The sequence below is a fragment of the Scyliorhinus torazame genome, chromosome 7 (assembly GCF_047496885.1).
Source record: "Scyliorhinus torazame isolate Kashiwa2021f chromosome 7, sScyTor2.1, whole genome shotgun sequence".
NCBI classification, from domain to species: domain Eukaryota; kingdom Metazoa; phylum Chordata; class Chondrichthyes; order Carcharhiniformes; family Scyliorhinidae; genus Scyliorhinus; species Scyliorhinus torazame.
The window spans coordinates 206,007,400-206,034,054 of NC_092713.1; the positions used below are offsets into that span (position 1 = coordinate 206,007,400).

The window sequence follows — 26,655 nt, forward strand, 5'->3', positions numbered from 1 at the left end:
GGGATACCCTAATCATCTCCCTGGGGGACTCGTGGAATACAAGCTTCACCACTAGTGGGCAGAGGTCACCCAGCTCGGATTCATAATTGGACTGTATAAAATCAGCACGGACAGGGGCCGACATTCTGCTAGTCCCAATTGGGAGATAAACTATATGTATGTGCCACCGTAGTGGCCGTTCCCTATGACTGTGAATAAACTACCGTTTACTACTCAGTCTCCAGGGTCTTTATACTAGTCCTGTTTACATATTACTGTAGTTGCCTTCAAATATTTCCTTCCACACCCATGACCACGACGATCTAGGACATCAAGGACAGCAGACACATGGGAAAGCTACCACCTGCAAGTTTCCCTCCAAGTCACTCACCATCCTTATTTTTTATTTTATTTATTTTTTTATTAAGGGGCAATTTAGTGTGGCCAATCCACCTACCCTGCACATCTTTGGGTTGTGGGGGTGTGACCTATGCAGAACGGAAAGAATGTGCAAACTCCACATGGACAGTGACCTGGGGCCAGGATCGGACCCGGGTCCTCGGCACCGTGAGGCAGCAGTGCTAACCACTGCGCCACCATATCGTCCTTGTCATTCAACATCGTGACTTGGAAACATATTGCCCCGTTCCTTCACTGTCACTGGGTCAAATTCCTGCAAATCCCTCCCTAGGGAGCAAAACTGCTGATGGTGTACAAGCCAAGATGCAATGCAGCACAAGATGTGACCTAGGGCTGGATATTCCGTCTGTTAGCGGCAATGGGATTTTCCGGTCCCAGTCCAGAGAATGGGATATTTGGCTGAGCGCAAAATTCTCCGTCCTCTCCAGCAGCAGTAGTGGGGCGGGCTCGCAACGGAGAATCCCGGCCATGGACTGCAAATTGTAGATTGTAGTTTCAGGCCTTCCTGGGCAGTGCTCTGTAGGTGGGTTCCACCTTACCTGGAGCCTGTGGGGCAGTTGGCTCTGACTAAATGGCAGGTAGGTCTGTCAAATCCTGCAGATGTAGCTGATGACATAATTACAAGTACAGTCAAAATGTCTGCCCATTGCCTGAGCTTGACTTTTTTCATCATGTAATGTCGAATTGGGAGTGCAAACAAACCAACCAGGAATCAGAACTTGTACCCCCCCCCCCCCCCCCCCCCCCACCACCCCCTCCCCCGGAAGATAATTACGAGATTAAGGTCACTAAATCAAAGGCACTGAAAAAGCTGTGTAATAAGGTTGCAATAGTAGAAAGGTTCTGTAATTGCGACAAAAACACCCGTGGATCCTGTTTCCTCCTGGCCTCCAGCACACATGGATCTTCCCTTGTACCTGTTTGAAATAAACTTTGCACGCAAGAGTGCGAACATGGTCCAAAATTCTGCAAGTATGATGCTATCTTCATGAACCTACTATGCCATAGGATACATTTTCATCGCCAGTGAAGCCCTATTCTGCTGTGGCTGGTTTAATAGTCCCAGTTTCACTAATGTCTCCTTGTAATTCAAGCCTTTCAAGACTAATGTTATCTTGGTGAACCTTCTGCACCATTTCGAAATGAACTTGACACCCTTCCTAAAGTGATTAACCTAAAATTAGGCACACTATTCTCACTGTGTCCAAATACATGATCTCGCTTCACTTTTACACTTTACCTACCTTATTAAAAGCTAGGGTGCCACCTGATTCTTTTGAGAGATGCCGGCATTGAGGAGTGAAACACTCTCTGGAGATGTTGCCAGGTTTTATCACATTGGACTTTTACATCCACCCCATCTCTCTGAGCTGGATACGGTGTTATCCAGATGAACATAGTCTCCCTTTGTCATGTAACAAGTGAGAAAAGGTGATTGTGCTATTCTGCTATACCTCCCAATGTTCCTGCCTCTATTCGGGAGCAGTAGGGGACAATAATGAAGAAGCAGCAACTTGAAGAGTTAATTTGACTCTGCACCCAATGCACCACCCCTGAGGCCGCATGATACCCACATTGGCAGTTCCAATCCTTCATGCTCATCATGTGCGGGTGAACTAGTAGCATTAAACCTCTCAATAAAACCACAAAAGACTCTTAGTAGCCAAAGTACTAATCACGCATACCATGTGGATCTTGAGTGTGAGTTTGCATTGCCCTAATCTGTAATACTCTCCTGCTGGAGACAAGGCAAACACTTGCAGTGAGAATGGTCAATATTAATCCATTTCCAGTTGACAGAGTTTGGGAGATTTACCTCTGCAAGAAGTCCAGGGTCAGAAGTGGTGCTTGACAATTATATTGACACAGCGTAATAAAACTCCCCGGCTAAGAAAACCTACAATTACCTTAGCTGCAGCAGTGACTGCAGCATTGGCAGCGAGATTGAGCCCACGTTTTCCAAACCGCATCATGGTCTCATAGCTGCGATCTTTGGCTTGGCTTATGTATTCATCGATTTCCTACAGGTGCAGCCAGGAAAGAGAAGAATTAGAAATAACCAACATCCTGTTAAAATCTACAACAAAAGAGGGCAAAGGTAACTAAACATGCTGCAGAAATACCAGCTTTAAACTGTCCATGGGTATCACGACTCACACATTGACCCGCAGAACATCAGCATGAACAGGGGAGCCCAGTTTCAGCTCCAATGCAGATGCTTCCATTCATTCATGTGAGAAAAGACTATTCTGTGTAATGTCTAGTACATTTTTTTGACTTCAGAGTCATCAATTCTGATATGCTTCCAAGCCAAGTATTGTTCAGAGTGGTTGACTTGGAATTTTGAGCGGCACAGTAGCACAGTGGTTAGCACTGTTGCTTCACAGTGTCAGGGAGCCTAACATACTCGTCTTTCAGGACTTGTGGGAGGAAACCGGAGCGCCCGGAGGAAACCCACGCAGACACCAGGAGAACGTGCAGACTCCGCACAGACAGGGACCCAAGCCAGGAATCGAACCTGGGTGCCCGGCGCTGTGAAGCAACAGTGCTAACCACTGTGCTACCGTGCCGCCCTCCAGCCCTGGGAAAGCCCTCGGCAAACAAACAAGGTTTAGAGGGAGCGGAGCTCTTAAAATGCGTCCAGGAAAACCTTTTAAGCCAGTATGTAGCAGGACCTATGAGAGGGGGTGGACTTGGACTTAATTTTAGGTAATGAAGCCGGACAAGTGGTTGAAATATCAACCATCGACTTCCGGTTGCGGTGATGCCTTGCTAGCCGCACGTTTCGGCGGCTCCAGCTCCGACCGGACCTTCGGGCTCTTTTAAGAGCCCCAACGGGAAATTTTTGGGCGACGCAACCGGTTGTGGGGTGACTGAGAAGGGAGTCCCCCCCCAACGAAGGAGGAAAATACCGGCGGCGGCGGCTGCAGCGCGAGGAATCGTCGACCAAAGAGACAGAAAGGGAGAAGCACAAGATGGCGGCGGAGAAAGCGCAGGCGACATGGGGGCCCGAGCAGGACGAATTTTTGAGACGGTGCGTGGAGCTACTAAAGAGGGAGGTGCTGACCCCGATGCTACAGGCAATTGAGGGGCTCAAGGAGACACAAAAGACCCAGGAGACAGAGCTCCGCGTGGTGGAGCAGAAGGTGACGGATAATGAGGACAAGATCCTGGGCCTGGCGGTCAAAACACAGACGCACGAGGCGCTTCATAAAAAGTGTACTGAAAGGATCGAGGCCCTAGAAAACGGAGCGCGAAGGAAGAACCTTCGGATACTGGGTCTCCCTGAAGGTGTGGAAGGAGTGGACTGTGAAGCTTATGCAAGTACGATGCTAAGCTCACTGATGGGTGCTGAGGCCCCTACGGGCCCCTTGGAGGTGGAGTGGGCACATCGGATCCCGGCGAGAAGACCAAAAGCGGGAGAACCACCCAGGGCGATGATCGTGCGATTTCACCGCCTTAAGGATAGAGAAGAGGTCCTGAGATGGGCTAAAAAGGTGCGGAGTAGCAGATGGGAGAATGCAGTGGTACGGGTGTACCAGGATTGGAGTGCGGAGGTGGCGAGAAGGAGGGCGAGTTTTAACCGAGCCAAGGAGGTGTTGCATAAAAAGGTGAAGTTCGGGATGCTGCAGCCGGCAAGACTATGGGTCACGTATCAGGAGAGACACCATTATTTCGAGACGGCGGAGGAAGCATGGACCTTTATTAAAGAGGAGAAATTGGATCGGAACTGAGGGACTGATACTGCAGGAAATGTTATTGTTAATGTTATGGTTGATGTCAATTGAGAAGTAAATTGGGAAGGGGGGAGACATTGGGAAATGTGGGCGCCGGTGAGGGGGGAAAGACGGGACATAGATGGAGAATGAGGAAGGGGAGGGGGAGGGGAAAGGAAGCTGTGCCACAAGAGGCGGGTCAGGTAAAGGGATGTTCCCGCGCCAGAAAGAATAAGGCGGGAAGACAGGCGGAAGGCGGATGGGAGTTCCCCACACGGGGGGGTCGAGGAGTGAGCAGGAGTAGCCGGGGTCAGTTGAAGTCAGCTGACTTACGGAAGTAATATGGGGGGAGCAATCACGCTAGAAAGAGATCTAGCGGGGGGGGGGGGGGGGGGGGGCGGGGGGGGGGGGGGACAACTGGGTTGCTGCTGCGGAAATCCAAAAGGAAATGGCTAAAGAGTGGGTGGACGGGGATGGTATGCGACGCTGGGGGAGCGAGTGGGAGCGCGGAGGCGGGATATGGGACTGGCCTAGAGAAGGTAATGGCTAGTCGACACGGGAGGAGGGCAGGTAGCCCCCTAGTGAGGCTGATCACGTGGAACGTGAGAGGCCTGAATGGACCGATAAAAAGGGCCCAAGTGCTCGCCCATTTGAAAGGACTAAGGGCAGACGTGGTTATGCTCCAAGAGACGCACCTAAAGATGGCGGACCAAGTTAGGTTAAGGAAAGGATGGGTGGGACAGATGTTCCACTCAGGACTAGACGCAAAGAACAGAGGGGTGGCCATATTGGTGGGGAAACGGGTAGCATTCGAAGCAAAGAACATCGTAGCAGATAGCGGAGGTAGATATGTAATGGTGAGTCGCAGGCTGGAGGGAATGGAGGTCGTGTTGGTTAATGAATATGCCCCGAACTGGGACGATGCGGGATTTATGAGACGGATGCTGGGGCGTATACCGGACCTGGAGGTAGGAAACTTGATTTTAGGAGGGGACTTTAATACTGTGCTGGACCCGGGGCTAGATAGATCCAGCTCAAAGACCGGAAGAAGGCCGGCAGCGGCCAAGGTGCTTAAGGGGTTTATGGACCAAATGGGGGGAGTGGATCCATGGCGATTTCTTAGACCTAGGGCTAGGGAGTTCTCCTTCTTCTCCCATGTCCATAAAGTGTACTCCCGGATAGATCTTTTTGTTTTGGGAAGGTCGTTGATCTCTAGGGTGGAAGAAGCTGAGTACTCAGCCATAGCGGTTTCGGACCATGCCCCACATTGGGTGGACCTGGAATTAGGAAAGGAAAGGGAGCAGAGAGCACTCTGGCGATTACATGTGGGATTGATGGCGGATGAGGGAGTGCGTGCAAGAGTGCGGGGGTGTATCGAGAGATACCTGGAGGTCAATGACGATGGCGAGGTCCCTGTGGGAGTGGTATGGGAAGCACTAAAAGCGGTGGTCAGAGGAGAGCTGATCTCCATTGGGGCCCACAAAAGGAAAACAGAGGCCAAGGAAAGGGAAAGATTACTGGGGGAGATTTTAAGGGTGGATAGGGAATTTGCAGAGACCCCGGAGGAGGGACTGTACAGGGAGAGGAGACGACTCCAGACGGAGTTTGACCTTCTGACCACCAGAAAGGAGGAGGTACTGTGGAGGAAGGCACAGGGGAGGAGGTATGAGTATGGGGAAAAGGCTAGTCGTCTGCTGGCTCATCAATTGCGAAAGAGGACAGCAGCGAGGGAGATAGGAGGAATTAGAGACGAAAAGGGAGACACGGTGCGAAGAGCAGGAAAGATAAATGAGGTGTTCAAGACCTTTTATGAGGGACTGTATAGGTCTCAACCCCCAGAGGGAGAGGAGGGGATGCGGCAGTTCCTGGATCAATTGAGGTTCCCGAGGGTGGAGGAGCAGGAGGTGGTAGGCCTGGGGGCACCGATTGGGGCGGACGAGGTTATTAAGGGACTGGGGAGCATTCAAGCAGGGAAGGCTCCGGGACCAGACGGGTTCCCGGTGGAATTTAACAGAAAATATGTGGACTTGTTGGCCCCGTTAATGGTGAGGACGTTCAATGAGGCCAGGGAACGAGGGAATTTACCCCCGACAATGTCGGAGGCGACGATATCGCTAATTTTGAAGAGGGATAAAGATCCGTTGCAGTGCGGGTCCTATAGACGTATTTCTTTATTGAACGTGGACGCCAAATTGCTGGCAAAGGTACTGGCATCGAGGATAGAGGACTGTGTCCCGGGGGTGGTGCACGAAGACCAGACAGGGTTTGTAAAAGGGAGACAACTGAATGTGAACGTGCGACGGCTATTAGGGGTGATAATGATGTCCCCAGTGGAGGGGGAGGCAGAGATAGTGGCGGCAATGGATGCAGAGAAGGCATTTGATAGGGTGGAGTGGGAGTATTTATGGGAAGTGTTAAGGAGGTTTGGGTTCAGGAACGGGTTTATTAGCTGGGTCAAACTTCTTTATGGGGCCCCAGCGGCAAGTACGGGTCGACAAAGATCGGAGTATTTCCGACTATATAGGGGAACAAGACAGGGATGCCCGCTGTCTCCATTGTTGTTCGCGTTGGCAATTGAACCTCTGGCCATGGCGTTGAGAGACTCCAGGAAATGGAGAGGGGTGATTAGAGGGGGAGAGGAACACCGAGTCTCGCTATACGCAGATGACCTATTGTTATACGTGTCGGACCCAGCGGGGGGGATGATAGAGGTTATGCGAATGTTGAGGGAGTTCGGGGATTTCTCGGGGTATAGGCTAAACATGGGGAAGAGTGAATTATTTGTGATACATCCAGGGGACCAGAGTAGAGAGATAGAAGGCCTGCCTCCAAGGAAAGTGGAAAGAAACTTCCGATACCTGGGGATTCAGATCGCTAGGAGCTGGGGAACCTTGCACAGACTTAATCTGACACGGCTGGTAGAACAAATGGAGGAGGACTTCAAGAGGTGGGACATGCAGCCTCTGTCACTGGCGGGCAGGGTGCAGGCAATTAAGATGATGGTCCTCCCGAGGTTCTTATTTGTATTTCAATGTCTCCCTCTACTAATCACTAAGACCTTTTTTAATAAAATAGACAGGAGCATCACGAGCTTCGTGTGGGCAGGGAAAGTTCCGAGAGTAAGGAGGGGGTTCCATCAGCGTAGCAGGGACAGAGGAGGATTGGCATTACCGAACTTGGGCGATTACTATTGGGCCGCCAATGTGGCAATGATACGTAAATGGATGATGGAGGGTGAGGGAGCGGCGTGGAAAAGACTGGAAAGTCCTGCAAAGGGACGAGTTTAGAGGCGTTGGTGACGGCGCCGCTACCGTTTTCACCAAAAAGGTTTACCACGAACCCGGTGGTGGCGGCAACATTGAATATCTGGGGACAGTGGAGGCGACAGAGAGGGGTGCGGGGAGCCCTGGTGGGGTCCCCAATCAGGAACAACCATAAGTTCGCCCCAGGAAGAATGGATGGAGGATTTCAGAGCTGGATCTCAGTTGGGAATTAGGAGGGTGGGAGATTTATTTATAGATGGGACTTTTGCGAGCTTGGGAGCATTGGAGGAAAAGTATAAGCTGCCCCGGGGAAACTTCCTGAGATATATGCAGGTGAGGGCGTTTACTAGACAACAGGTGAGGGAATTTCCGCTGCTCCCGACACAGGGGACTCAGGACAGAGTGCTTTCAGGGGTGTGGGTCGGAGAGGGCAAGGTGTCAGAGATATACCGAGAGATGAGGGAAGAGGGGGAGGAGTCGGTGGGCGAACTAAAAGGAAAGTGGGAAGAGGAGCTAGGGGAGGAGATTGAGGAAGGTATGTGGGCTGATGCCCTAAGCAGGGTAAACTCCTCTTCCTCATGCGCCAGGCTTAGCCTGATTCAATTCAAGGTGCTACATAGAGCACACATAACGGGAGCAAGATTGAGCAGGTTCTTTGGAGTGGAGGACACATGTGGGAGGTGCGGCGGAAGCCCGGCAAACCACGCACATATGTTTTGGGCGTGCCCGGCACTGGAGGGGTATTGGAAGGGAGTGACGGGAGTGATTTCGAAGGTGGTGAAGGCCCGGGTCAAACCAGGCTGGGGGCTAGCTCTATTTGGAGTTGCGGATGAGCCGGGAGTGCAGGAGGCGAAAGAGGCCGACGTTGTGGCCTTTGCGTCCCTAGTAGCCCGGCGTAGGATCCTACTCATGTGGAAGGAGGCGAAACCCCCCGGACTGGAGGCCTGGGTAAACGATATGGCGGGGTTCATTAAACTGGAGCAGATAAAGTTTGCCCTGAGAGGATCGGCTCAAGGGTTCACCAGGCGGTGGCAGCCATTTCTCGACTACCTAGGGGAACGTTAGAGGGAAGACAGATGACCAGCAGCAGCAACCCAGGGGGGGAGAGGGGAGGGGTTTAGTTTAGTTTATGTCAAACGATTATGGGGTTTAGTTATTTGTGTATTGTTAAAATGTCTTTACTGTTACGTTTGCTTTGTAAAAGGGAAAAAATTGTTGTTTGGAAAAAATTTTCAATAAAATATATTTAAAAAAAAAAGAAATATCAACCATCGCAGACTGTGATCATAACTCTGTTAGATTCAAGATTGTTATGGAAAAGAACAAGGGTGGGCCTGAGATCAAAATTCTAAACTGGGGGAAGGTTAATTTTTAAGAAGATCAGGTGTGATTTGGACAGAGTGGACTGGGAGCTGACACTTTTAGGTAAATCTGTGACAGAACAGTGGGACTCATTCAGGAAGGAAGTAGGGAGAGTACAGGACCAACATGTTCCAATCAAGAAAAAGGGTGGGACCAACAACTCCAGTGACCCCTGGGTATTGAGGGATATACAGCATTGGATAAAGAGAAAAAGGAGGCTTATGGCAGATATCAACGCCTCAAGACAGCAGAAGCCCCAGAGGCGTATAAAATGTGCAAGAGGGAACTTAAAAAGGAAATTAGGAGGGAAAAAAGGGACATGAAAAGATACTGGCAGGTAAACTACAGGAAAATCCTACGTTGTTTTACAAGTACATGAAAGGTAAAAGGATAACTAGGAAAAGAGTAGGACCCATTATGGACCACAGTGGTAATCTGTGTGTGGAGCGGGAGGATGTAGGTAGGGTTCTATGTGAATGCTTTGTGTCAGTGTTCACTGTGAGAGGGATAGTGTAGATATAGAATCATGGAGAAGGACTGTAATAAAATTAAAAAGATTAACATAGTCAGAGGAGGGTCTGAGTGGTCTGGCAGGCTTAAAAATAGACAAATCCCCAGGGCCAGATGAAATGTATCCCAGGCTGTTGGTTGACGCAAGGGAGGAAATAGCAAGGGCGCTGGCAATAATTTTCAAATTCCCTCTGGCCACAGGAGAGGTACCAGAGGACTGGAGGATAGCCAATGTGGTACTACTATTCAAGAAGGGAGGAAGGGATAATCCAGGAAATTACAGGCCAGTCAGTCTAACCTCAGTGGTGGGGAAACTATTGGAAGCAATTCTGAGGGATAGAGTTAATTTGTATTTGAAGAGGCAGGGATTAATCAAGAACAGTCACCATGGCTTTGTTAAGGAGAGGTCATGTCTGACAAACCTGATTGAATTTTTCGAAGTGGTGGCCAGGTGTGTAGACGAAGGAAATGCATTTGACATGGTCTACTTGGACTTCAGCAAGGCTTTTGATAAGGTCCCACATGGGACTTCAGGGGATGTCCCGGAGGTCCCACATGGGACTTCAGGGGATGTCCCGGAGGACTGGAGAATAGCCAATGTTGTTCCTCTGTTTAAGAAGGGTAGCAAGGATAATCCCGGGAACTACAGGCCGGTGAGCCTTACGTCAGTGGTAGGGAAATTTCTGGAGAGAATTCTTAGAGACAGGATCTACTCCCATTTGGAAGCAAATGGACGTATTAGTGAGAGGCAGCACGGTTTTGTGAAGGGGAGGTCGTGTCTCACTAACTTGATAGAGTTTTTCGAGGAGGTCACTAGGATGATTGATGCAGGTAGGGCAGTAGATGTTGTCTATATGGACTTCAGTAAGGCCTTTGACAAGGTCCCTCATGGTAGACTAGTACAAAAGGTGAAGTCACACGGGATCAGGGGTGAACTGGCAAGGTGGATACAGAACTGGCTAGGCCATAGAAGGCAGAGGGTAGCAATGGAGGGATGCTTTTCTAATTGGAGGGCTGTGACTAGTGGTGTTCCACAGGGATCAGTGCTGGGACCTTTGCTCTTTGTAGTATATATAAATGATTTGGAGGAAAATGTAACTGGTCTGATTAGTAAGTTTGCAGACGACACAAAGGTTGGTGGAATTGCGGATAGCGATGAGGACTGTCTGAGGATACAGCAGGATTTAGATTGTCTGGAGACTTGGGCGGAGAGATGGCAGATGGAGTTTAATCCGGACAAATGTGAGGTAATGCATTTTGGAAGGTCTAATGCAGGTAGGGAATATACAGTGAATGGTAGAACCCTCAAGAGTATTGAAAGTCAAAGAGATCTAGGAGTACAGGTCCACAGGTCATTGAAAGGGGCAACACAGGTGGAGAAGGTAGTCAAGAAGGCATACGGCATGCTGGCCTTCATTGGCCGGGGCATTGAGTATAAGAATTGGCAAGTCATGTTGCAGCTGTATAGAACCTTAGTTAGGCCACACTTGGAGTATAGTGTTCAATTCTGGTCGCCACACTACAAGAAGGATGTGGAGGCTTTAGAGAGGGTGCAGAAGAGATTTACCAGAATGTTGCCTGGTATGGAGGGCATAAGCTATGAGGAGCGGTTGAATAAACTCGGTTTGTTCTCACTGGAACGAAGGAGGTTGAGGGGCGACCTGATAGAGGTATACAAAATTATGAGGGGCATAGACAGAGTGGATAGTCAGAGGCTTTTCCCCAGGGTAGAGGGGTCAATTACTAGGGGGCATAGGTTTAAGGTGAGAGGGGCAAGGTTTAGAGTAGATGTACGAGGCAAGTTTTTTACGCAGAGGGTAGTGGGTACCTGGAACTCGCTACCGGAGGAGGTAGTGGAAGCAGGGACGATAGGGACATTTAAGGGGCATCTTGACAAATATATGAATAGGATGGGAATAGAAGGATACGGACCCAGGAAGTGTAGAAGATTGTAGTTTAGTCGGGCAGTATGGTCGGCACGGGCTTGGAGGGCCGAAGGGCCTGTTCCTGTGCTGTACATTTCTTTGTTCTTTGTTTTGTTCTTTGGGAGACTGATAGTGAAGGTCCCATGGGATCCAAGAACTTTTGGCAAATTGGATCCAGATTGGTTGAGTGGCAGGAAGCAAAAGATGATGGTCGAGGGGAGTTTTTGGACTGGAAGCCTGTGTTCAGAGTTGGGGCGGTGTGCTGTTTGTGGTTTATATAAATGATTTGGACTGTAGGAGGATTGATCAGTAAATTCACGGACGATATGAAAATTGGTGCGGTGGTAGTTAATGAGGAGGACAGCCTTAGATTACAGGAGATTATAGATGGGCTGATCAGATGGGCTGATCAGTGGCAAATGGAATTCAAACCGGATAAGTGTGAGGTGATGCACTTGGGCTGGACAAACAAGGCAAGGTAGTAATGATAAATGGTAGGACCCTGGGAAGCAGCAAGGATCAGAGGGACCTTGGTGTGCATGTACACCGGTCCCTTAAGGTAGCAGAGCAGGTGGATACAATGGTTAAGAAGGCATATACTTGCCTTTATTAGCCGAGGATAGACTTTAAGAGCAGGGATGTTCTGCTGGAACTCTATAAAACATTGGTTAGGCCACAGCTAGAATATTGTCTCCAGTTCTGGAACCCACATTATTGGAGGGATGTGACAACACTTGAGGAGATTTACCAGGATGTTGCCTGGACTGGAGAGTTTTAATTATGAAGAGAGATTGGATAGAGTTGGATTATTTTCCTTGGAGCAGAGGAGACTGCGGGGGGACATGATTGAAATGTACAAAATTATGATGGGCATAGATAGAGTAGACAGAAAGAAATTTTTCCCCTTGGTGGGGGGATCAATGACCAGGGGGCAGGAGGTTTAGAGGGGATGTGAGGAAAAACCTTTTTACTCAGAGGGTGATGGGAGTTTGGAACTCGCTGCCTGAAAGGGTGGTGGAGGCAGAGACCCTCATAACATTTAAGAAGTTAAATACGATGCCAAGGCATACAAGGCTGTGGGCCAGGTGCTCGGAAATGGGATTAGAATAGTGAGGTGGTTGTTTTTGACCAGTGCAGACTCGATGGGCCCTAGGCCCTTTCCTGTGCTGTATGACGCTATGACTCTAAATCCTTTTCAGCAAAGACAATTGGTCTCACTACCCAGTAAAAGCTGAAGGTGAATAACAAGTTCATGCATTACATCCTCATATGATAAATGTATTGCGAATGATTGGATGTCAATGTACCCGAACAGGTGCCATAGGGATTTTCACAGTGACTTCATTGCAGTGTTAATGTAAGCCTACTTGTGACAATAATAACAATTATAATAATGTTCGGTGATAATAAAACAATAAGATTTTAAATTACAAATGAATGATATCAGTTACTAATAAGTTATTCCAAAAAAATGTTCATGGAATGCTGCATCCTTAGTTCTCCACTTCAGGTTTAGCAATAATAAAGGATACAGTCGAGCTGTATCAGCGATACCTTCTCTCTGCTGGACAAGGTTGGGTGGACAAACTTCCTGTACAGGACGCTGGAGCCTTTTGTGTATGGGGACAGCAGCCAGATGACAAAAGCTATCTTCAACTCAAAGTAAAATGGAAACCTTTGGGAGCACAAGAGGAAGATGATTAAGCAGAGAGATTCAAAGATTAAAGAGACTTACTAGCTTATATGCCCAGAACCCTCCGGCAACTCACTCCATCTTCAATTCCTAATTGGTAAGCTTGCAAGGAATGCACGAGACGGACAGGCACCACATGTCAATAAGCAAAACACTTTCACAATGATGTATTTTTCAATTACAATTTCATCTACACTGCGTTCTCATTTTTACATCTAAAGCTAGCAGCATCTGTATCACACACCCATCTCAGTTTGTTTCCTAAGATTAATGAACTTAATCCAGGAGACTATTTCACAGTGAGTCAGTATGTTCGAACACGAGGACACTGGTGAAAAGTGACCTTAGAGCAGATGGCAGGGAGAATGTTTCTTCAGTACAACAACGGGTGGCCCATACTCAGAATGGTCTTCTGGGCAGGACGCAGGAACAAAAATTCTAGAATCAGTTGTAGAAACTTGTGGGAAAATATAGGTCTACACTCTGGGTGCATAAGTTAAATTGGGACACAAAACAACCCAGACATCAACCTATCCCTCATCCTGGGCGAGATTCTCCGACCCCCCGCCGGGTCGGAGAATCGCCGGGGGCTGGCGTGAATCCCGCCCCGCCGGTTGCCGAAGTCTCCACCACCGAATATTCGGCGGGGGCGGGAATCGCGTCGCGCCGGGCCCCCCCGCTCGATTCTCCAAGTCCCGCCGCTAAAATCCCTGTCCCGCCGGCGTAGATTAAACCACCTACCTTACCGGCGGGACAAGGCGGCGCGGGCGGGCTCCGGGGTCCTGGGGGGGGGCGCGGGGCGATCTGGCTCCGGGGGGTGCCCCCACGGTGGCCTTGCCCACGATCGGGGCCCACCGATCCGCGGGCGGGCCTGTGCTGTGGGGGCACTCTTTCCCTTCCGCCTCCGCCACGGTCTCCACCATGGCGGAGGCGGAAGAGACTCCCTCCGCTGCGCATGCGCGGGAATGCTGTCAGCGGCCGCTGACGCTCCCGCGCATGCGCCGCCCGGAGATGTCATTTCCGCCCCAGCTGGCGGGGCACCAAAGGCCTTTCCCGCCAGCTGGCGGGGCGGAAATTCATCCGGCGCGGGCCTGGCCCCTCAAGGTTGGGGCTCGGCCCCCAAGGATGCGGAGCATTCCGCACCTTTGGGGCGGGGCGATGCCCGTCTGATTTGCGCCGTTTTGGGCGCCAGTCGGCGGACATCGCGCCGTTTCCGGAGAATTTCGCCCCTGTTACCTGTGCAGCCTCTTAGCTGGCAGGGCTGGTGGGAGTGATTCAGGCACAGGTTAACCGAAGATCAGAAAGAGAGAAAATTGTAGACATAGTTTTGTCCCTTCTGAGATCTGATTATTTGCCAGAATAATATCTTTTGTCTATAAGTTCCAAAACCACTAGTGCTGCAATACATATACCCTACTTACCATGACAGTATTATGTCTGTAAGGGTCTCTGCTGTAGTAAAAAATGCAAATACAATCCAGTACATCATCCACTTGACCTGAAAGAGCGAAAACAGTATCAATCAGTGACAGATAGTCCATCCAGGATTAATTCTGTATTAATTCTAATCTGCTGAATCAATAAGGAAATTCAGGGACTTCCGGGTGCGGCGATGACCAGCTGAGTCGCACGTTTCGGCACCTCCCGTTGGAACGGACTTTTGGGCTCTTATTAGGAGCCCCAACGGCAATTTTTGACGGCTAAAACCATTGTGCGGTGAAATAGAAGGGAATCACCCGGATATATATGGAGAAAGAAGAGAGTAGTGGCTGGATTGCAGAGGATCCTCAGGAGCAGCGGCAAGGAAGGGAAGCACGAAGCAAGATGGCGGCGGAAGGAGGCCGTTCGGTGTGGGGCCCGGAACAGCAAGAGTTCCTGCGGTGCTGTGTGGAGGAGCTGAAGAAGGAGGTGTTGGCCCCGATGCTACAGGCAATTGAAGGGCTAAAGGAGGCACAGAAGACCCAGGAGTTGGAGCTTCGTGATGTGAAGGCAAAGGCTGCTGAGAATGAGGATGAAATACAGGGCCTGGTGGTGAAGACAGAGACGCACGAGGCACTGCATAAAAGGTGTGTAGAGAGGCTGGAAGCCCTGGAGAATAACTCGAGGAGGAAGAACTTAAGAGTTTTGGGTCTTCCCGAAGGTGCAGAGGGGGCGGACGTCGGGGCATATGTGAGCACATTGCTTCACTCGTTAATGGGACTGGAGGCCCCGACAGGCCCCTTGGAAGTGGAGGGAGCATATCGAGTCCTTGCACGAAGACCAAAGGCAGGAGAAATACCTCGAGCCATAGTGGTGAAGTTTCACCGCTATAAGGACAGGGAGATGGTCCTGAGATGGGCGAAAAAGACACGGAGCTGCAGGTGGGAGGATGCGGTGATCCACGTGTACCAGGATTGGAGTGCGGAGGTGGCGAGAAGGAGGGCGAGTTTCAATCGGGCCAAGGCGGTGCTACATAGAAAGAAAGTTACATTTGGAATGCTGCAGCCAGCGAGACAGTGGGTTACACACCAAGGGAAACATCACTACTTCGAGACGGCAGAAGAGGCGTGGACATTTATTGTAGAGGAGAAGTTGGACTAGACTGGAGAGAGAAAGAGTTTCTGTAATAAAGTAGTGGGGGGATTGTATGGGACGGGGAAGGGGAAGGGGAAGGGGGGGGACATTTTCTCTATTCCCCTCGTTGGGGGGGGGGGGGGGTATGGTGAACTGTGGGCGCCGGTGGGGAAGGAGAGGGGGAAGGAGAGAGGGACCTGCGCCATTAGGGGCGGGGCCGAGTGGGAAACGCGGGCTTTGTTCCCGCGCTATGGTAATTGCGGCGGGAAAGGGAGTGCAGGAAGGAGGGGGCCTTACACAATGGGGGGCCAAGGATAAACGGGGGAAGCCGAGGTCAGCCAGAGTTTGCTGACTTCTGGGAGTAACATGGGGGGAGCAATTACGCTAGAAAGGGATCTAGCGGGGGGGGGGGGGTTAACTGGGTTGCTGCTGCTAAGGGAAAGGGGGAGCTGTTATGGGGCGGGGTGGTCGGGACGGGAGGACACCGTCGAGGGGACAAACGGGAGCGTGGGAACCGGGTGAGGTGCTGGTCTAAAAATGGGGATGGCCAGTCGACATGGGGGGGGGGTAAAGAGCCCCCCGACCCGGTTGATCACGTGGAATGTGAGAGGGCTGAATGGGCCGATTAAGAGGGCAAGGGTACTCGTGCACCTAAAGAAATTAAAGGCAGATGTGGTCATGCTACAGGAGACGCATCTGAAACTGGCGGATCAGGTCAGATTACGTAAAGGATGGGTGGGACAGGTATTTCATTCGGGCTTGAATGCAAAAAATAGAGGGGTGGCTATATTAGTGGGGAAACGGGTAGTGTTTGAGGCGAGGACCATAGTAGCGGACAGTGGGGGTAGATACGTGATGGTGAGTGGCAGATTACAAGGGGAAGCGGTGGTTCTGGTGAACGTATATGCCCCGAACTAGTATGATGCAAACTTCATGAAGCGTATGCTGGGGCGTATCCCGGACCTGGAGGCAGGAAAGTTGGTAATGGGGGGAGATTTCAACACGGTACAGGATCCAGGGCTGGACCGGTCCAGGTCTAGGACCGGGAGGAGGCCGGCAGTGGCCAAGGTGCTTAAGGACTTCATGGAGCAGATGGGAGGAGTAGACCCCTGGAGATTCACTAGGCCCAGGAGTAGGGAGTTTTCCTTCTTCTCCCATGTCCACAAGGTGTATTCTCGGATAGACTTCTTTGTCCTGGGAAGGGCACTGATCCCGAAGGTGACAGGGACGGAGTATTCGGCCATAGCCATCTCGGACCATGCCCCACATTGGGTAGACCTGGTAGTAGGAGAGGAAAAGGAACGGCACCCACTCTGGAGATTAGATATGGGACTGTTGGTGGATGAGGGTGTGTGTGTAAGGGTGAGGGGATGTATCGAAAGGTACCTGGAGATTAACGATGACGGAGAGGTTCAGGTGGGAGTGGTCTGGGAGGCACTGAAGGCGGTGGTCAGAGGGGAACTGATTTCCCAAAAGGCCCATGAGGGGAAACAAGAGAGTAAAGAGAGGGAGCGATTGTTGAGAGAAATTTTGAGGGTGGATAGGCAATATGCAGAGGCTCCGGATGAGGGACTGTACAGGGAAAGATGAAGGTTGCATACGGAATTTGACTTGCTGACCACGGGCAGGGCAGAGACACAATGGAGGAAGGCACAGGGAGTACAGTATGAGTACGGAGAGAAGGCGAGCCGGTTACTGGCCCAACAATTGAGGAAGAGAGGGGCGGCGAGGGAGATAGGTGGGGTGAGGGATGAGGAGGGTGAGATGGAACGGGGAGCAGAGAGGGTGAACGGGGTGTTTAAGGCATTTTATGAGAAGCTGTATAAGGCTCAACCCCCGGAAGGGAAGGAGGGAATGATGCACTTCCTGGATCAGCTGGAATTCCCGAAGGTGGAGGAGCAGGAGAGGACAGGATTGGGAGCACAGATTGAGGTGGAGGAGGTGGTAAAAGGGATTGGGAGCATGCAGGCAGGGAAGGCCCCGGGACCAGATGGGTTCCCGGTGGAATTTTATAGGAAATACATGGACCTACTAGCCCCGCTTCTGACGAGAACCTTTAACGAGGCCAGGGAAGGGGGGACGTTGCCCCCGACGATGTTGGAGGCGAAGATATCGTTGCTCCTGAAGAGGGACAAAGACCCGCTGCAGTGCGGGTCTTACAGGCCTATCTCCCTTCTGAATGTAGTTGCCAAGCTCTTGGCCAAGGTGATGGCGACGAGGATCGAGGATTATGTTCCAGGGGTGGTTCACGAGGATCAAACTGGGTTTGTTAAGGGGAAACAGTTGAACACTAATATACGGAGGCTGCTAGGTGTGATGATGATGTCCCCGCCGGAGGGAGAGGCGGAGATAGTGGTGGCTATGGATGCTGAGAAAGCATTTGATAGAGTGGAGTGGGATTACCTGTGGGAAGTGTTGAGGAGATCTGGATTTGGAGAGGGGTTTATTGGGTGGGTTCAGCTTTTATATAGGGTCCCGGTGGCAAGTGTGATCACAAACAGGCAGAGATCTGACTACTTCCGTCTATATAGAAGGACAAGACAGGGGTATCCCCTGTCCCCGATACTGTTTGCATTGGCAATTGAGCCACTGGCCATAGCGCTGAGGGGCTCTAGGAAGTGGAGGGGAGTACTTAGGGGAGGAGAAGAGCACCGGGTGTCATTATACGCGGATGATTTGTTGTTGTATGTCGCGGACCCAGTGGAGGGGATGCCTGAGATAATGCAGACACTCAGGGAGTTTGGGGAATTTTCGGGATATAAACTGAATATGGGGAAGAGTGAGCTGTTTGTGACGCACCCTGGTGAACAGAGCAGGGGAATAGATGATTTGCCGCTGAGGAGAGTAACAAGGGATTTTCGGTACCTCGGGATCCAGATAGCCAGGAACTGGGGAACCTTGCATCAGCTTAATTTAGGAAGATTGGTGGAGCAGATGGAAGAGGATTTTAGGAGATGGGACATGGTGCCCCTGTCACTGGCGGGCAGGGTGCAGGCGGTCAAAATGGTGGTCCTTCCGCGATTTCTTTTTGTGTTCCAGTGCCTCCCTGTGATGATTACCAAGGCTTTTTTCAAAAAAGTGGATAAGAGCATCATTATGAGTTTTGTGTGGGCTGGGAAGACCCCAAGAGTGAAGAGGGTTTTTTTGCAGCGTAGCAGGGATAGGGGGGGGGACTGGCACTGCCGAGCTTAAGTGACTATTATTGGGTCGCCAATATATCAATGGTATGCAAGTGGATGGGGGAAGGGGAGGGAGCGGCGTGGAAAAGACTAGAGATGGCGTCCTGTAGGGGAACCTGCCTGCAAGCATTAGCGACAGCGCCTTTACCGTTCTCCCCGAAAAAGTACACCACAAGTCCAGTGGTGGTGGCAACACTAAAAATTTTGGGGCAGTGGAGACGACATAAGGGAGTGACGGGTGCCTCAGTGTGGTCCCCGATAAGGAACAACCATAGGTTCGTCCCGGGAAGGATAGATGGGGGATTTAAATCTTGGCAGCGAGCAGGAATTGTGAAATTGAAGGACTTGTTCTTAGACGGGACGTTCGCGAGTCTGGGAGCACTGACAGAAAAATATGGGTTGCCACCTGGGAATGCATTTCGCTACATGCAAGTGAGGGCATTTGTGAGGCAACAGATGAGGGAATTTCCGCAGCTCCCGGCGCAAGAGATCCAGGACAGAGTGATATCGGGGGCATGGGTGGGTGATGGTAGGGTGTCAGATATATATAGGGAAATGAGAGATGAGGGGGAGACGATGGTAGAGGAGCTGAAGGGAAAATGGGAGGAGGAGCTGGGGGAAGAGATTGAGGAGGGGCTGTGGGCAGATGCCCTAAGTAGGGTAAACTCTTCGTCCTCGTTTGCCAGGCTCAGCCTGATACAATTCAAGGTTCTACACAGGGCGCATATGACGGGAGCAAGGCTGAGTAGATTTTTTGGAGTGGAGGATAGGTGTGGGAGATGCACGGGAAGCCCGGTGAATCACACCCACATGTTTTGGTCATGTCCGGTATTGCATGGGTTCTGGGTGGGTGTGGCAAAAGTGATTTCAAAGGTGGTGGGGGTCCGGGTCGAACCAGGCTGGGGGTTGGCTATATTTGGGGTTGCAGATGAGCCGGGAGTGCAGGAGGCGAGAGAGGCCGATGTTTTGGCCTTTGCGTCCCTAGTAGCCCGGCGAAGGATTCTACTTATGTGGAAAGAAGCTAAACCCCCGGGCGTGGAGGCATGGATAAACGACATGGCAGGGTTTATAAAATTGGAGCTGATAAAGTACGCACTAAGAGGTTCGGCTCAAGGGTTCACCAGGCGGTGGCAACCGTTCCTTGACTACCTCGCAGAACGATAAGGGAAATGGAGAAGGTAGCAGCAGCAACCCGGGGGGGGAGGGCCCACGCGGGCCCTCAGGGGTTTCCTATAGTTGTTTGTATATTAGTTATTTATACTGGCGTGTGGGACTTTATTGTCTTGGAGAGTTATTATTTTGTTGTTGGCAGTTGCCGTTTAGTTAATATATTATTTATTTGTTAAAAAAAAAAACGGTCATTATTATTTATATTGTTTTAAAGTTGTAAAAAGGGGAAAATCCTGTACTGTTCTTGTTTGACCGAAAAAATTTGAATAAAATATATATTTTTTTAAATAAGGAAATTCAGTTCGAGATTCCTACCCTGTTAAACAAACAGCAAGTTGGTGCAGCTATATAGTGAGGAGTACTATATCTGTTTATCAAACAGGGACTCTTTAACAGTTATACTGGGAGTAAGTCAATCTGCACAATAAATGGGAACCCCCGCAGAGTGACAAGATTAATAAACCATATCCTGCTCATTTAAACATACACTTAAAACTTTGCAGATATTATCTGATGTTATTACCTAATGACATGCCCAAATTAATTTGAGAATCATTTTCTTTAAAAATGCTGCAAAGGAGACGATTCCCACAAAGCAATGCTGACGTTGTTCTTGCCAAGGCCCTCAAGCTTTTAAATTGTTTTATGGTGTGCAGTACCCTTTTGATGCCAATAGATGTCCCAAATTTGACCCTCAAAAGCATGAACTTTAGAACAAACAAAATTGACAGACAGGAAAAGACAGGCTGGTCCATTCAAGCCATCTTCATTTCCCTTCCCCCACTGATATACACTATCCGCCGATATATACTAAAACAATTGTGATAAATATACTTTTCTCATTCTCTGAATACCTTTTTTTGAAAAAACGTTCAAGTGGAGGCATTTTCTAATATATATATGCAACAATGATGAAAAAACAACCCAAACCAACCGCAGCAACAGCAAACAGCCGAAACATCCTAACCCCCCCCATCTCCCCCAACTCTACCTGCTGCCACCCCGGCGCCTGCCCCCTTTTAACCCAACCTGAACAGAAAAATAACTCCCGTACCCCCCCCCCGCCCCCCCGACTGACAACTTATACTCCTTTAAGAAGTCGATGAATGGCTTCCACCTCGAGGTGAACCCCTCCTCTGCACCCCTAATGGCAAACTTGATTTTCCCTAAGTGCAGTAACTCTGCCAAATCGCTGACCCATACGCCTGCCGTCAGCGGCTCCGGGTCCCACCAGCACAACAAAATCCATTTCCAGGCTATCAGGGAGGCAAAGGCCAGCACATCGGCCTCCCTCCCCACCTGCGCTCCCAGGTCCTCCAACACTCCAAATATTGCCACCTCTGGACTCGGAGCTACCGTTACTCCCAAAATCATCGCCATCATACCTGCAAAGCCCATCTAAAATCCCCTCAAACCTGGGGCACGCCCACATGGACATGGTTTGCTGGCCTCCGCACACCGCCCACACCTATCCTCCACCCCTGGAAAGAACCGACTCATCCTGGACACCATCATGTGGACCCTGTGTACCACTTTAAACTGGATGAGACTTAGCTGGCATACAATGAGGACACATTAACCCTCTCAAAATTTCACTGAGTACTTCAGCCGACTGCACCCCCCTCCCCCCCCCCCCCCCCCCCCCACAGCTCCTCCCCCCACTTACGCCCAACCTCTTCCACCAGGGCACTCTCTGTCTTCAACAGCTCCCCATATATGTCTGAAACCTTGCCCTCCAAGGACAGGAGATTGTCCTGCAGCACCGGGGATGGTAGTGTCGGAAACAAAGCCACCTTCTTCCTCATAAAGTCCCTAACCTGCAGATACCTGCACCTATTCCCCTTCAGCAATTGATATGTTCCCTCAGTTCCTCCAGGTGTGCAAACTTCCCACCAACAAATAAATCCCTAAAGTATTCGATCCCTACCTGCCGCCACCACCAGAACCTCGCATCCAACTTGTTCCAGGAAGCTGGGGCAAATGTATGATTGTCGCAAATCAGCGCCCACAGCTGCATGCCTTCCTTCATAAAATTTTGCAGGCACTGGTTCCACACCCTCAGTGCTGATATCACCACAGGGCTCATGGAATGCCTGGCCAGAGAGAATGGAAGGTGGGCCAGCAATAGTGCCCACAAACTGGTCTCTTTACATGAGGCTACCTCCATCCTCCCCCACGCTGACCATTCCTCCACCACCCATTTCCTAACCATTGCAATGTTTGTTGCCCAATAATAGTTCAGCAGGTTCAGCAATGCTAACCTCCCCATTCCTCTCCAAGAACACTCTCCTAGTTCTCAGAGCCTTACCCAGCCACACAAACCTCAAAACCATCCCATTAACCTTCCTAAAAAAGGACTTGGGCACAAAGATCGTGAGGTTCTGAAACACAAACAAAACTTTGGTAATACCATCATTTTCACTGTCTGGAACCAACCAGCCAATGTCCTCACAGGCCTCCAAGTCCATAGTCTCTCATAAGCTAACTTACCTCCTCTGGCGTATCAAAATAAAATTCCTGATTCTGGTGTGTGACCCACAGATGAGCAGGATACAACGCCCAAACTACACTCCTTTCTCGTAGAGGGCCTTCTTGACCCTGTTGAATGCAGTCCGCCACTTGGCCAACTTTCCACCACGTCCTGGTAAATATGCACCACGTTTCCTTCCCAGGTACACTCTCTCGACTCCTTCACCCACCGTGGAATCCTCTTTTTGTCCAGAAAACGATGCAGCTGCACCACTATCGCCTTTGGCTGTTCCTCGCCTTCAACCTTCTCAAAGTCGTGTGCGCTCCATCCACCTCGGGAGGACAGTCAAAGACCCCCTTCCCCACAAGATTCTCAAACATATCCGCCACATACTTTTTGGTCTGCGTTCCTCAATCCCTTCAGGCAGTTCCGTAATCCAGAGGTCCCGCTTCCTGGAACGATTCTCTGGGTCCTCTACCTTCTCCCTCAGTCACTTCTGGCCCTCCACCATGAGCAGCATCTCTGCCTCCAAAGAGGCCAACCGGTCCTAATGAGCCACTACTGACTCCTCCACCTTCTGGAGCACTGAACTCTGAACCTCCAGCCTTTGCTCCACTCTCTCAATAGCCGCCCTGATCAGCTCTGCCACCTTAGCCAGGTCCTCCAAGGCCTCTTGCCCCTGCTGCTGGAACTTGGTGTTCAAAAAATCCACCAATTGCTCAGTAGACCACTGGGCAGGCAACAACGCCCCAGATCGCTCCGCCATCTTTTCCTCTGTCGCATGTTGAAAGTCCTCCCGTCCAGACTGATGCCCCTTGCGCATTACATTCCTCGTTCGATAAGCCATAAACCAGCTCCACTGGAGGAAAATTCCGATCTCTCACTATTCATGCACTTTTCACCCTATATCGGGTGAAAAGAAACAAACAATTCCACCTCAAGCGGCAGCCATCTAATGTGTGACCACCCACTCCATGGCTGCCACTGGAATTCGCTCTGAAATATCCTGAGGGTCATTCAAGCTGTTGGCAGCAAGGTAGCACAGTGGTTAGCATTGTTGCTTCACAGCGCCAGGGACCTGGGTTCGATTCCCAGTTTGGGTCACTGTCTGTGCGGAGTCTGCACATTCTCCCCGTGTCTGCGTGGGTTTCCTCCGGGTGCTCCGGTTTCCGATAGACGAGCTTGTTAGGTAATTTGGACATTCTGTATTCTCCCTCTGTGTACCTGAACAGGCGCCGGGGAGTGGGGGGACTATGGGATTTTCACCGTAACTTCATTGACGTGTTAATGTAAGCCTACTTGTGACACTAATAAAGATTATTATTATTATTATTATTGATTTTCAAATGTCACGGTTATTTAATAATTGAAGTTACAATTTGCAAATGTATCAGAAATGTAACACTGAGGGAGATAAATGACCACAATAAACTTCTAGGAAAACACAAAACTATCGAATGGCAGTCAGACATTTCACATCGCACCAGGTTATTGTGACCTTGAATGGTTGCACTCTATCTTAGAACAGGTGGCTTTTTAAAAAAAAAATATTTTATTGAAAATTTTTTCCCCTGAACAACATTTTTCCCGCTTACAAAACAAACGAAACGATAATAACAAAACAGAAATGTTTAACTTTTTAACAATAATAATACACAAGTAACAAAACCTCTTTCTCTATTGACCAATACTCAACTAAACCTCCTCCCCCCCTCCCCCCCCCCCCCCATCCCCCTGGGTTGCTGCTGCTGGTCATCTGTCTTCCCTCTAACGTTCCCCTAGGTAGTCGAGAAATGGCTGCCACCGCCTGGTGAACCCTTGAGCCGATCCTCTCAGGGCAAACTTTATCTGCTCCAGTTTAATAAACCCCGCCATATCGTTTACCCAGGCCTCCAGTCCGGGGGGTTTCGCCTCCAGCCACATGAGTAGGATCCTGCGCCGGGCTACTAGGGACGCAAAGGCCACAACGTCGGCCTCTTTCGCCTCCTGCACTCCCGGCTCTTCCGCAACTCCAAATAGAGCTAACCCCCAGCCTGGTTTGACCCGGGCCTTCACCACCTGCGAGATCACTCCCGTCACTCCCTTCCAATATCGTTCCAGTGCCGGGCACGCCCAAAACATATGTGCGTGGTTTGCCGGGCTCCCGCCACACCTCCCACATCTGTTCTCCACTCCAAAAAACCTGCTCAATCTTGCCCCCGTTATGTGTGCTCTATGTAGCACCTTAAATTGAATCAGGCTAAGCCTGGCGCATGAGGAAGAGGAGTTTACCCTGCTTAGGGCATCAGCCCACATACCCTCCTCTATCTCCTCCCCTAGTTCTTCTTCCCACTTTCCTTTTAGTTCGCCCACCGACTCCTCCCCCTCTTCCCTCATCTCTCTGTAAATCTCTGACACCTTGCCCTCTCCGACCCATACCCCTGAAAGCACCCTGTCCTGTATCCCCTGTGCCGGGAGCCGCGGAAATTCCCTCACCTGTTGTCTAGTAAACGCCCTCACCTGCATATATCTCAAGAAATTTCCCCGGGGTAACTTATACTTTTCCTCCAATGCTCCCAAACTCGCAAAAGTCCCATCTATGAATAAATCTTCCACCCTCCTAATTCCCAACTGGTACCAGCTCTGAAATCCTCCATCCATTCTTCCTGGGGCGAACCTATGGTTGTTCCTGATAGGGGATCCCACCAGGGCACCCCGCACCCCTCTCTGTCGCCTCCACTGTCCCCAGATATTCAATGTTGCCGCCACCACCGGGTTCGTGGTAAACCTTTTAGGTGAGATCGGTAGCGGTGCCGTCACCAGCGCCTCTAAACTCGTCCCTTTACAGGACCTTCTCTCCAGCCTTTTCCACGCCGCTCCCTCACCCTCCATCATCCATCTACGTATCATTGCCACATTGGCGGCCCAATAATAATCTCCCAAGTTCGGTAGTGCCAGTCCTCCTCTGTCCCTACTGTGCTTAAGGAACCCCCTCCTTACTCTCGGAACATTCCCTGCCCACACAAAGTTCGTAATGCTCCTATCTATTTTATTAAAAAAGGTCCTGGTGATTAAAATAGGGAGACATTGGAATACAAATAAGAACCTCGGGAGGACCATCATCTTAATTGCTTGCATCCTGCCCGCCAGCGATAAAGGCTGCATGTCCCACCTCTTAAGGTCCTCCTCCATTTGTTCTACCAGCCGTGTCAGATTAAGTCTGTGCAAGGTTCCCCAGCTCCTACCGATCTGAATCCCCAGGTATCGGAAGTTTCTTTCCACTTTCCTCAGCGGTAGGCCTTCTATCTCTCTACTCTGGTCCCCTGGATGTATCACAAATAATTCACTCTTCCCCATATTTAACCTATACCCAGAAAATTCCCCGAACCTCCACAAAATTTGCATAACCTCTATCATCCCCCCCGCGGGGTCCGACACGTATAACAATAGGTCATCCGCGTATAACGAGACTCGGTGTTCTTCTCCCCCTCTAGTCACCCCTCTCCATTTCCTGGAGTCTCTCAACGCCATGGCCAGAGGTGCAATTGCCAATGCAAACAACAATGGAGACAGCGGGCATCCCTGTCTTGTTCCCCTATATAATCGGAAATACTCCGATCTATGTCGACCTGTAACTACGCTTGCCGTTGGAGCCCCATAAAGTAGCCTAACCCAGCGAATAAACCCGTTCCCAAACCCAAACCTCCTTAACACTTCCCATAAATACTTCCACTCCACTCTATCAAATGCCTTCTCTGCATCCATTGCCGCCACTATCTCTGCCTCCCCCTCCACTGAGGGCATCATTATCACCCCTAATAGTCGTCGCACGTTAACATTCAGTTGTCTCCCTTTTACGAACCCTGTCTGGTCTTCGTGCACCACCCCCCCCCGGGACACAGTCCTCTATCTTCGATGCCAGCACCTTTGCCAGCAATTTGGCGTCCACGTTCAATAGTGAAATAGGTCTATAGGACCCGCACTGCAACGGATCTTTGTCCCTCTTCAAAATTAGCGATATCGTCGCCTCCGACATCGTCGGGGGTAGAGTCCCCCCTTCCCTGGCCTCATTGAACGTCCTCGCCAACAACGGGGCCAACAAGTCCACATATTTTCTGTAGAATTCCACCGGGAACCCGTCCGGCCCCGTGGCCTTCCCTGCTTGCATGCTTCCCAGTCCCTTAATAACCTTGTCCACCTCAATCGGCGCCCCCAGGCCTGCCACCGCCTGCTCCTCCACTTTCGGGAACCTTAATTGGTCCAGGAACTGCCGCATCCCCTCCTCTCCCTCTGGGGGCTGAGACCTATACAGTTCCTCATAAAAGGTCTTAAACACCTCGTTTATCTTTCCTGCCCTTCGCACAGTGTCTCCCCTTTCATCCCTAATTCCTCCTATCTCCCTCGCTGCTGCCCTCTTTCGCAATTGATGAGCCAAC

The 26,655-nt window shown here is 50.5% G+C and overlaps 1 protein-coding gene across 3 annotated transcripts in view; it reads right to left on the minus strand.

The window, feature by feature from the left end:
- Positions 1-26,655, minus strand: part of LOC140426803 (receptor expression-enhancing protein 2-like) — a 276,647-nt gene that overhangs the window by 48,801 nt on the left and 201,191 nt on the right. For all 3 annotated transcript variants that reach the window (XM_072512001.1, XM_072512000.1, XM_072512002.1), the window contains 3 exons: positions 14,290-14,366; positions 12,730-12,850; positions 2,307-2,420 (listed from right to left, as the gene is read on the minus strand). In XM_072512001.1, coding sequence (XP_072368102.1) covers positions 2,307-2,420; positions 12,730-12,850; positions 14,290-14,366 — 312 coding nt within the window. The remainder of the gene's footprint in view (positions 1-2,306; positions 2,421-12,729; positions 12,851-14,289; positions 14,367-26,655) is intronic.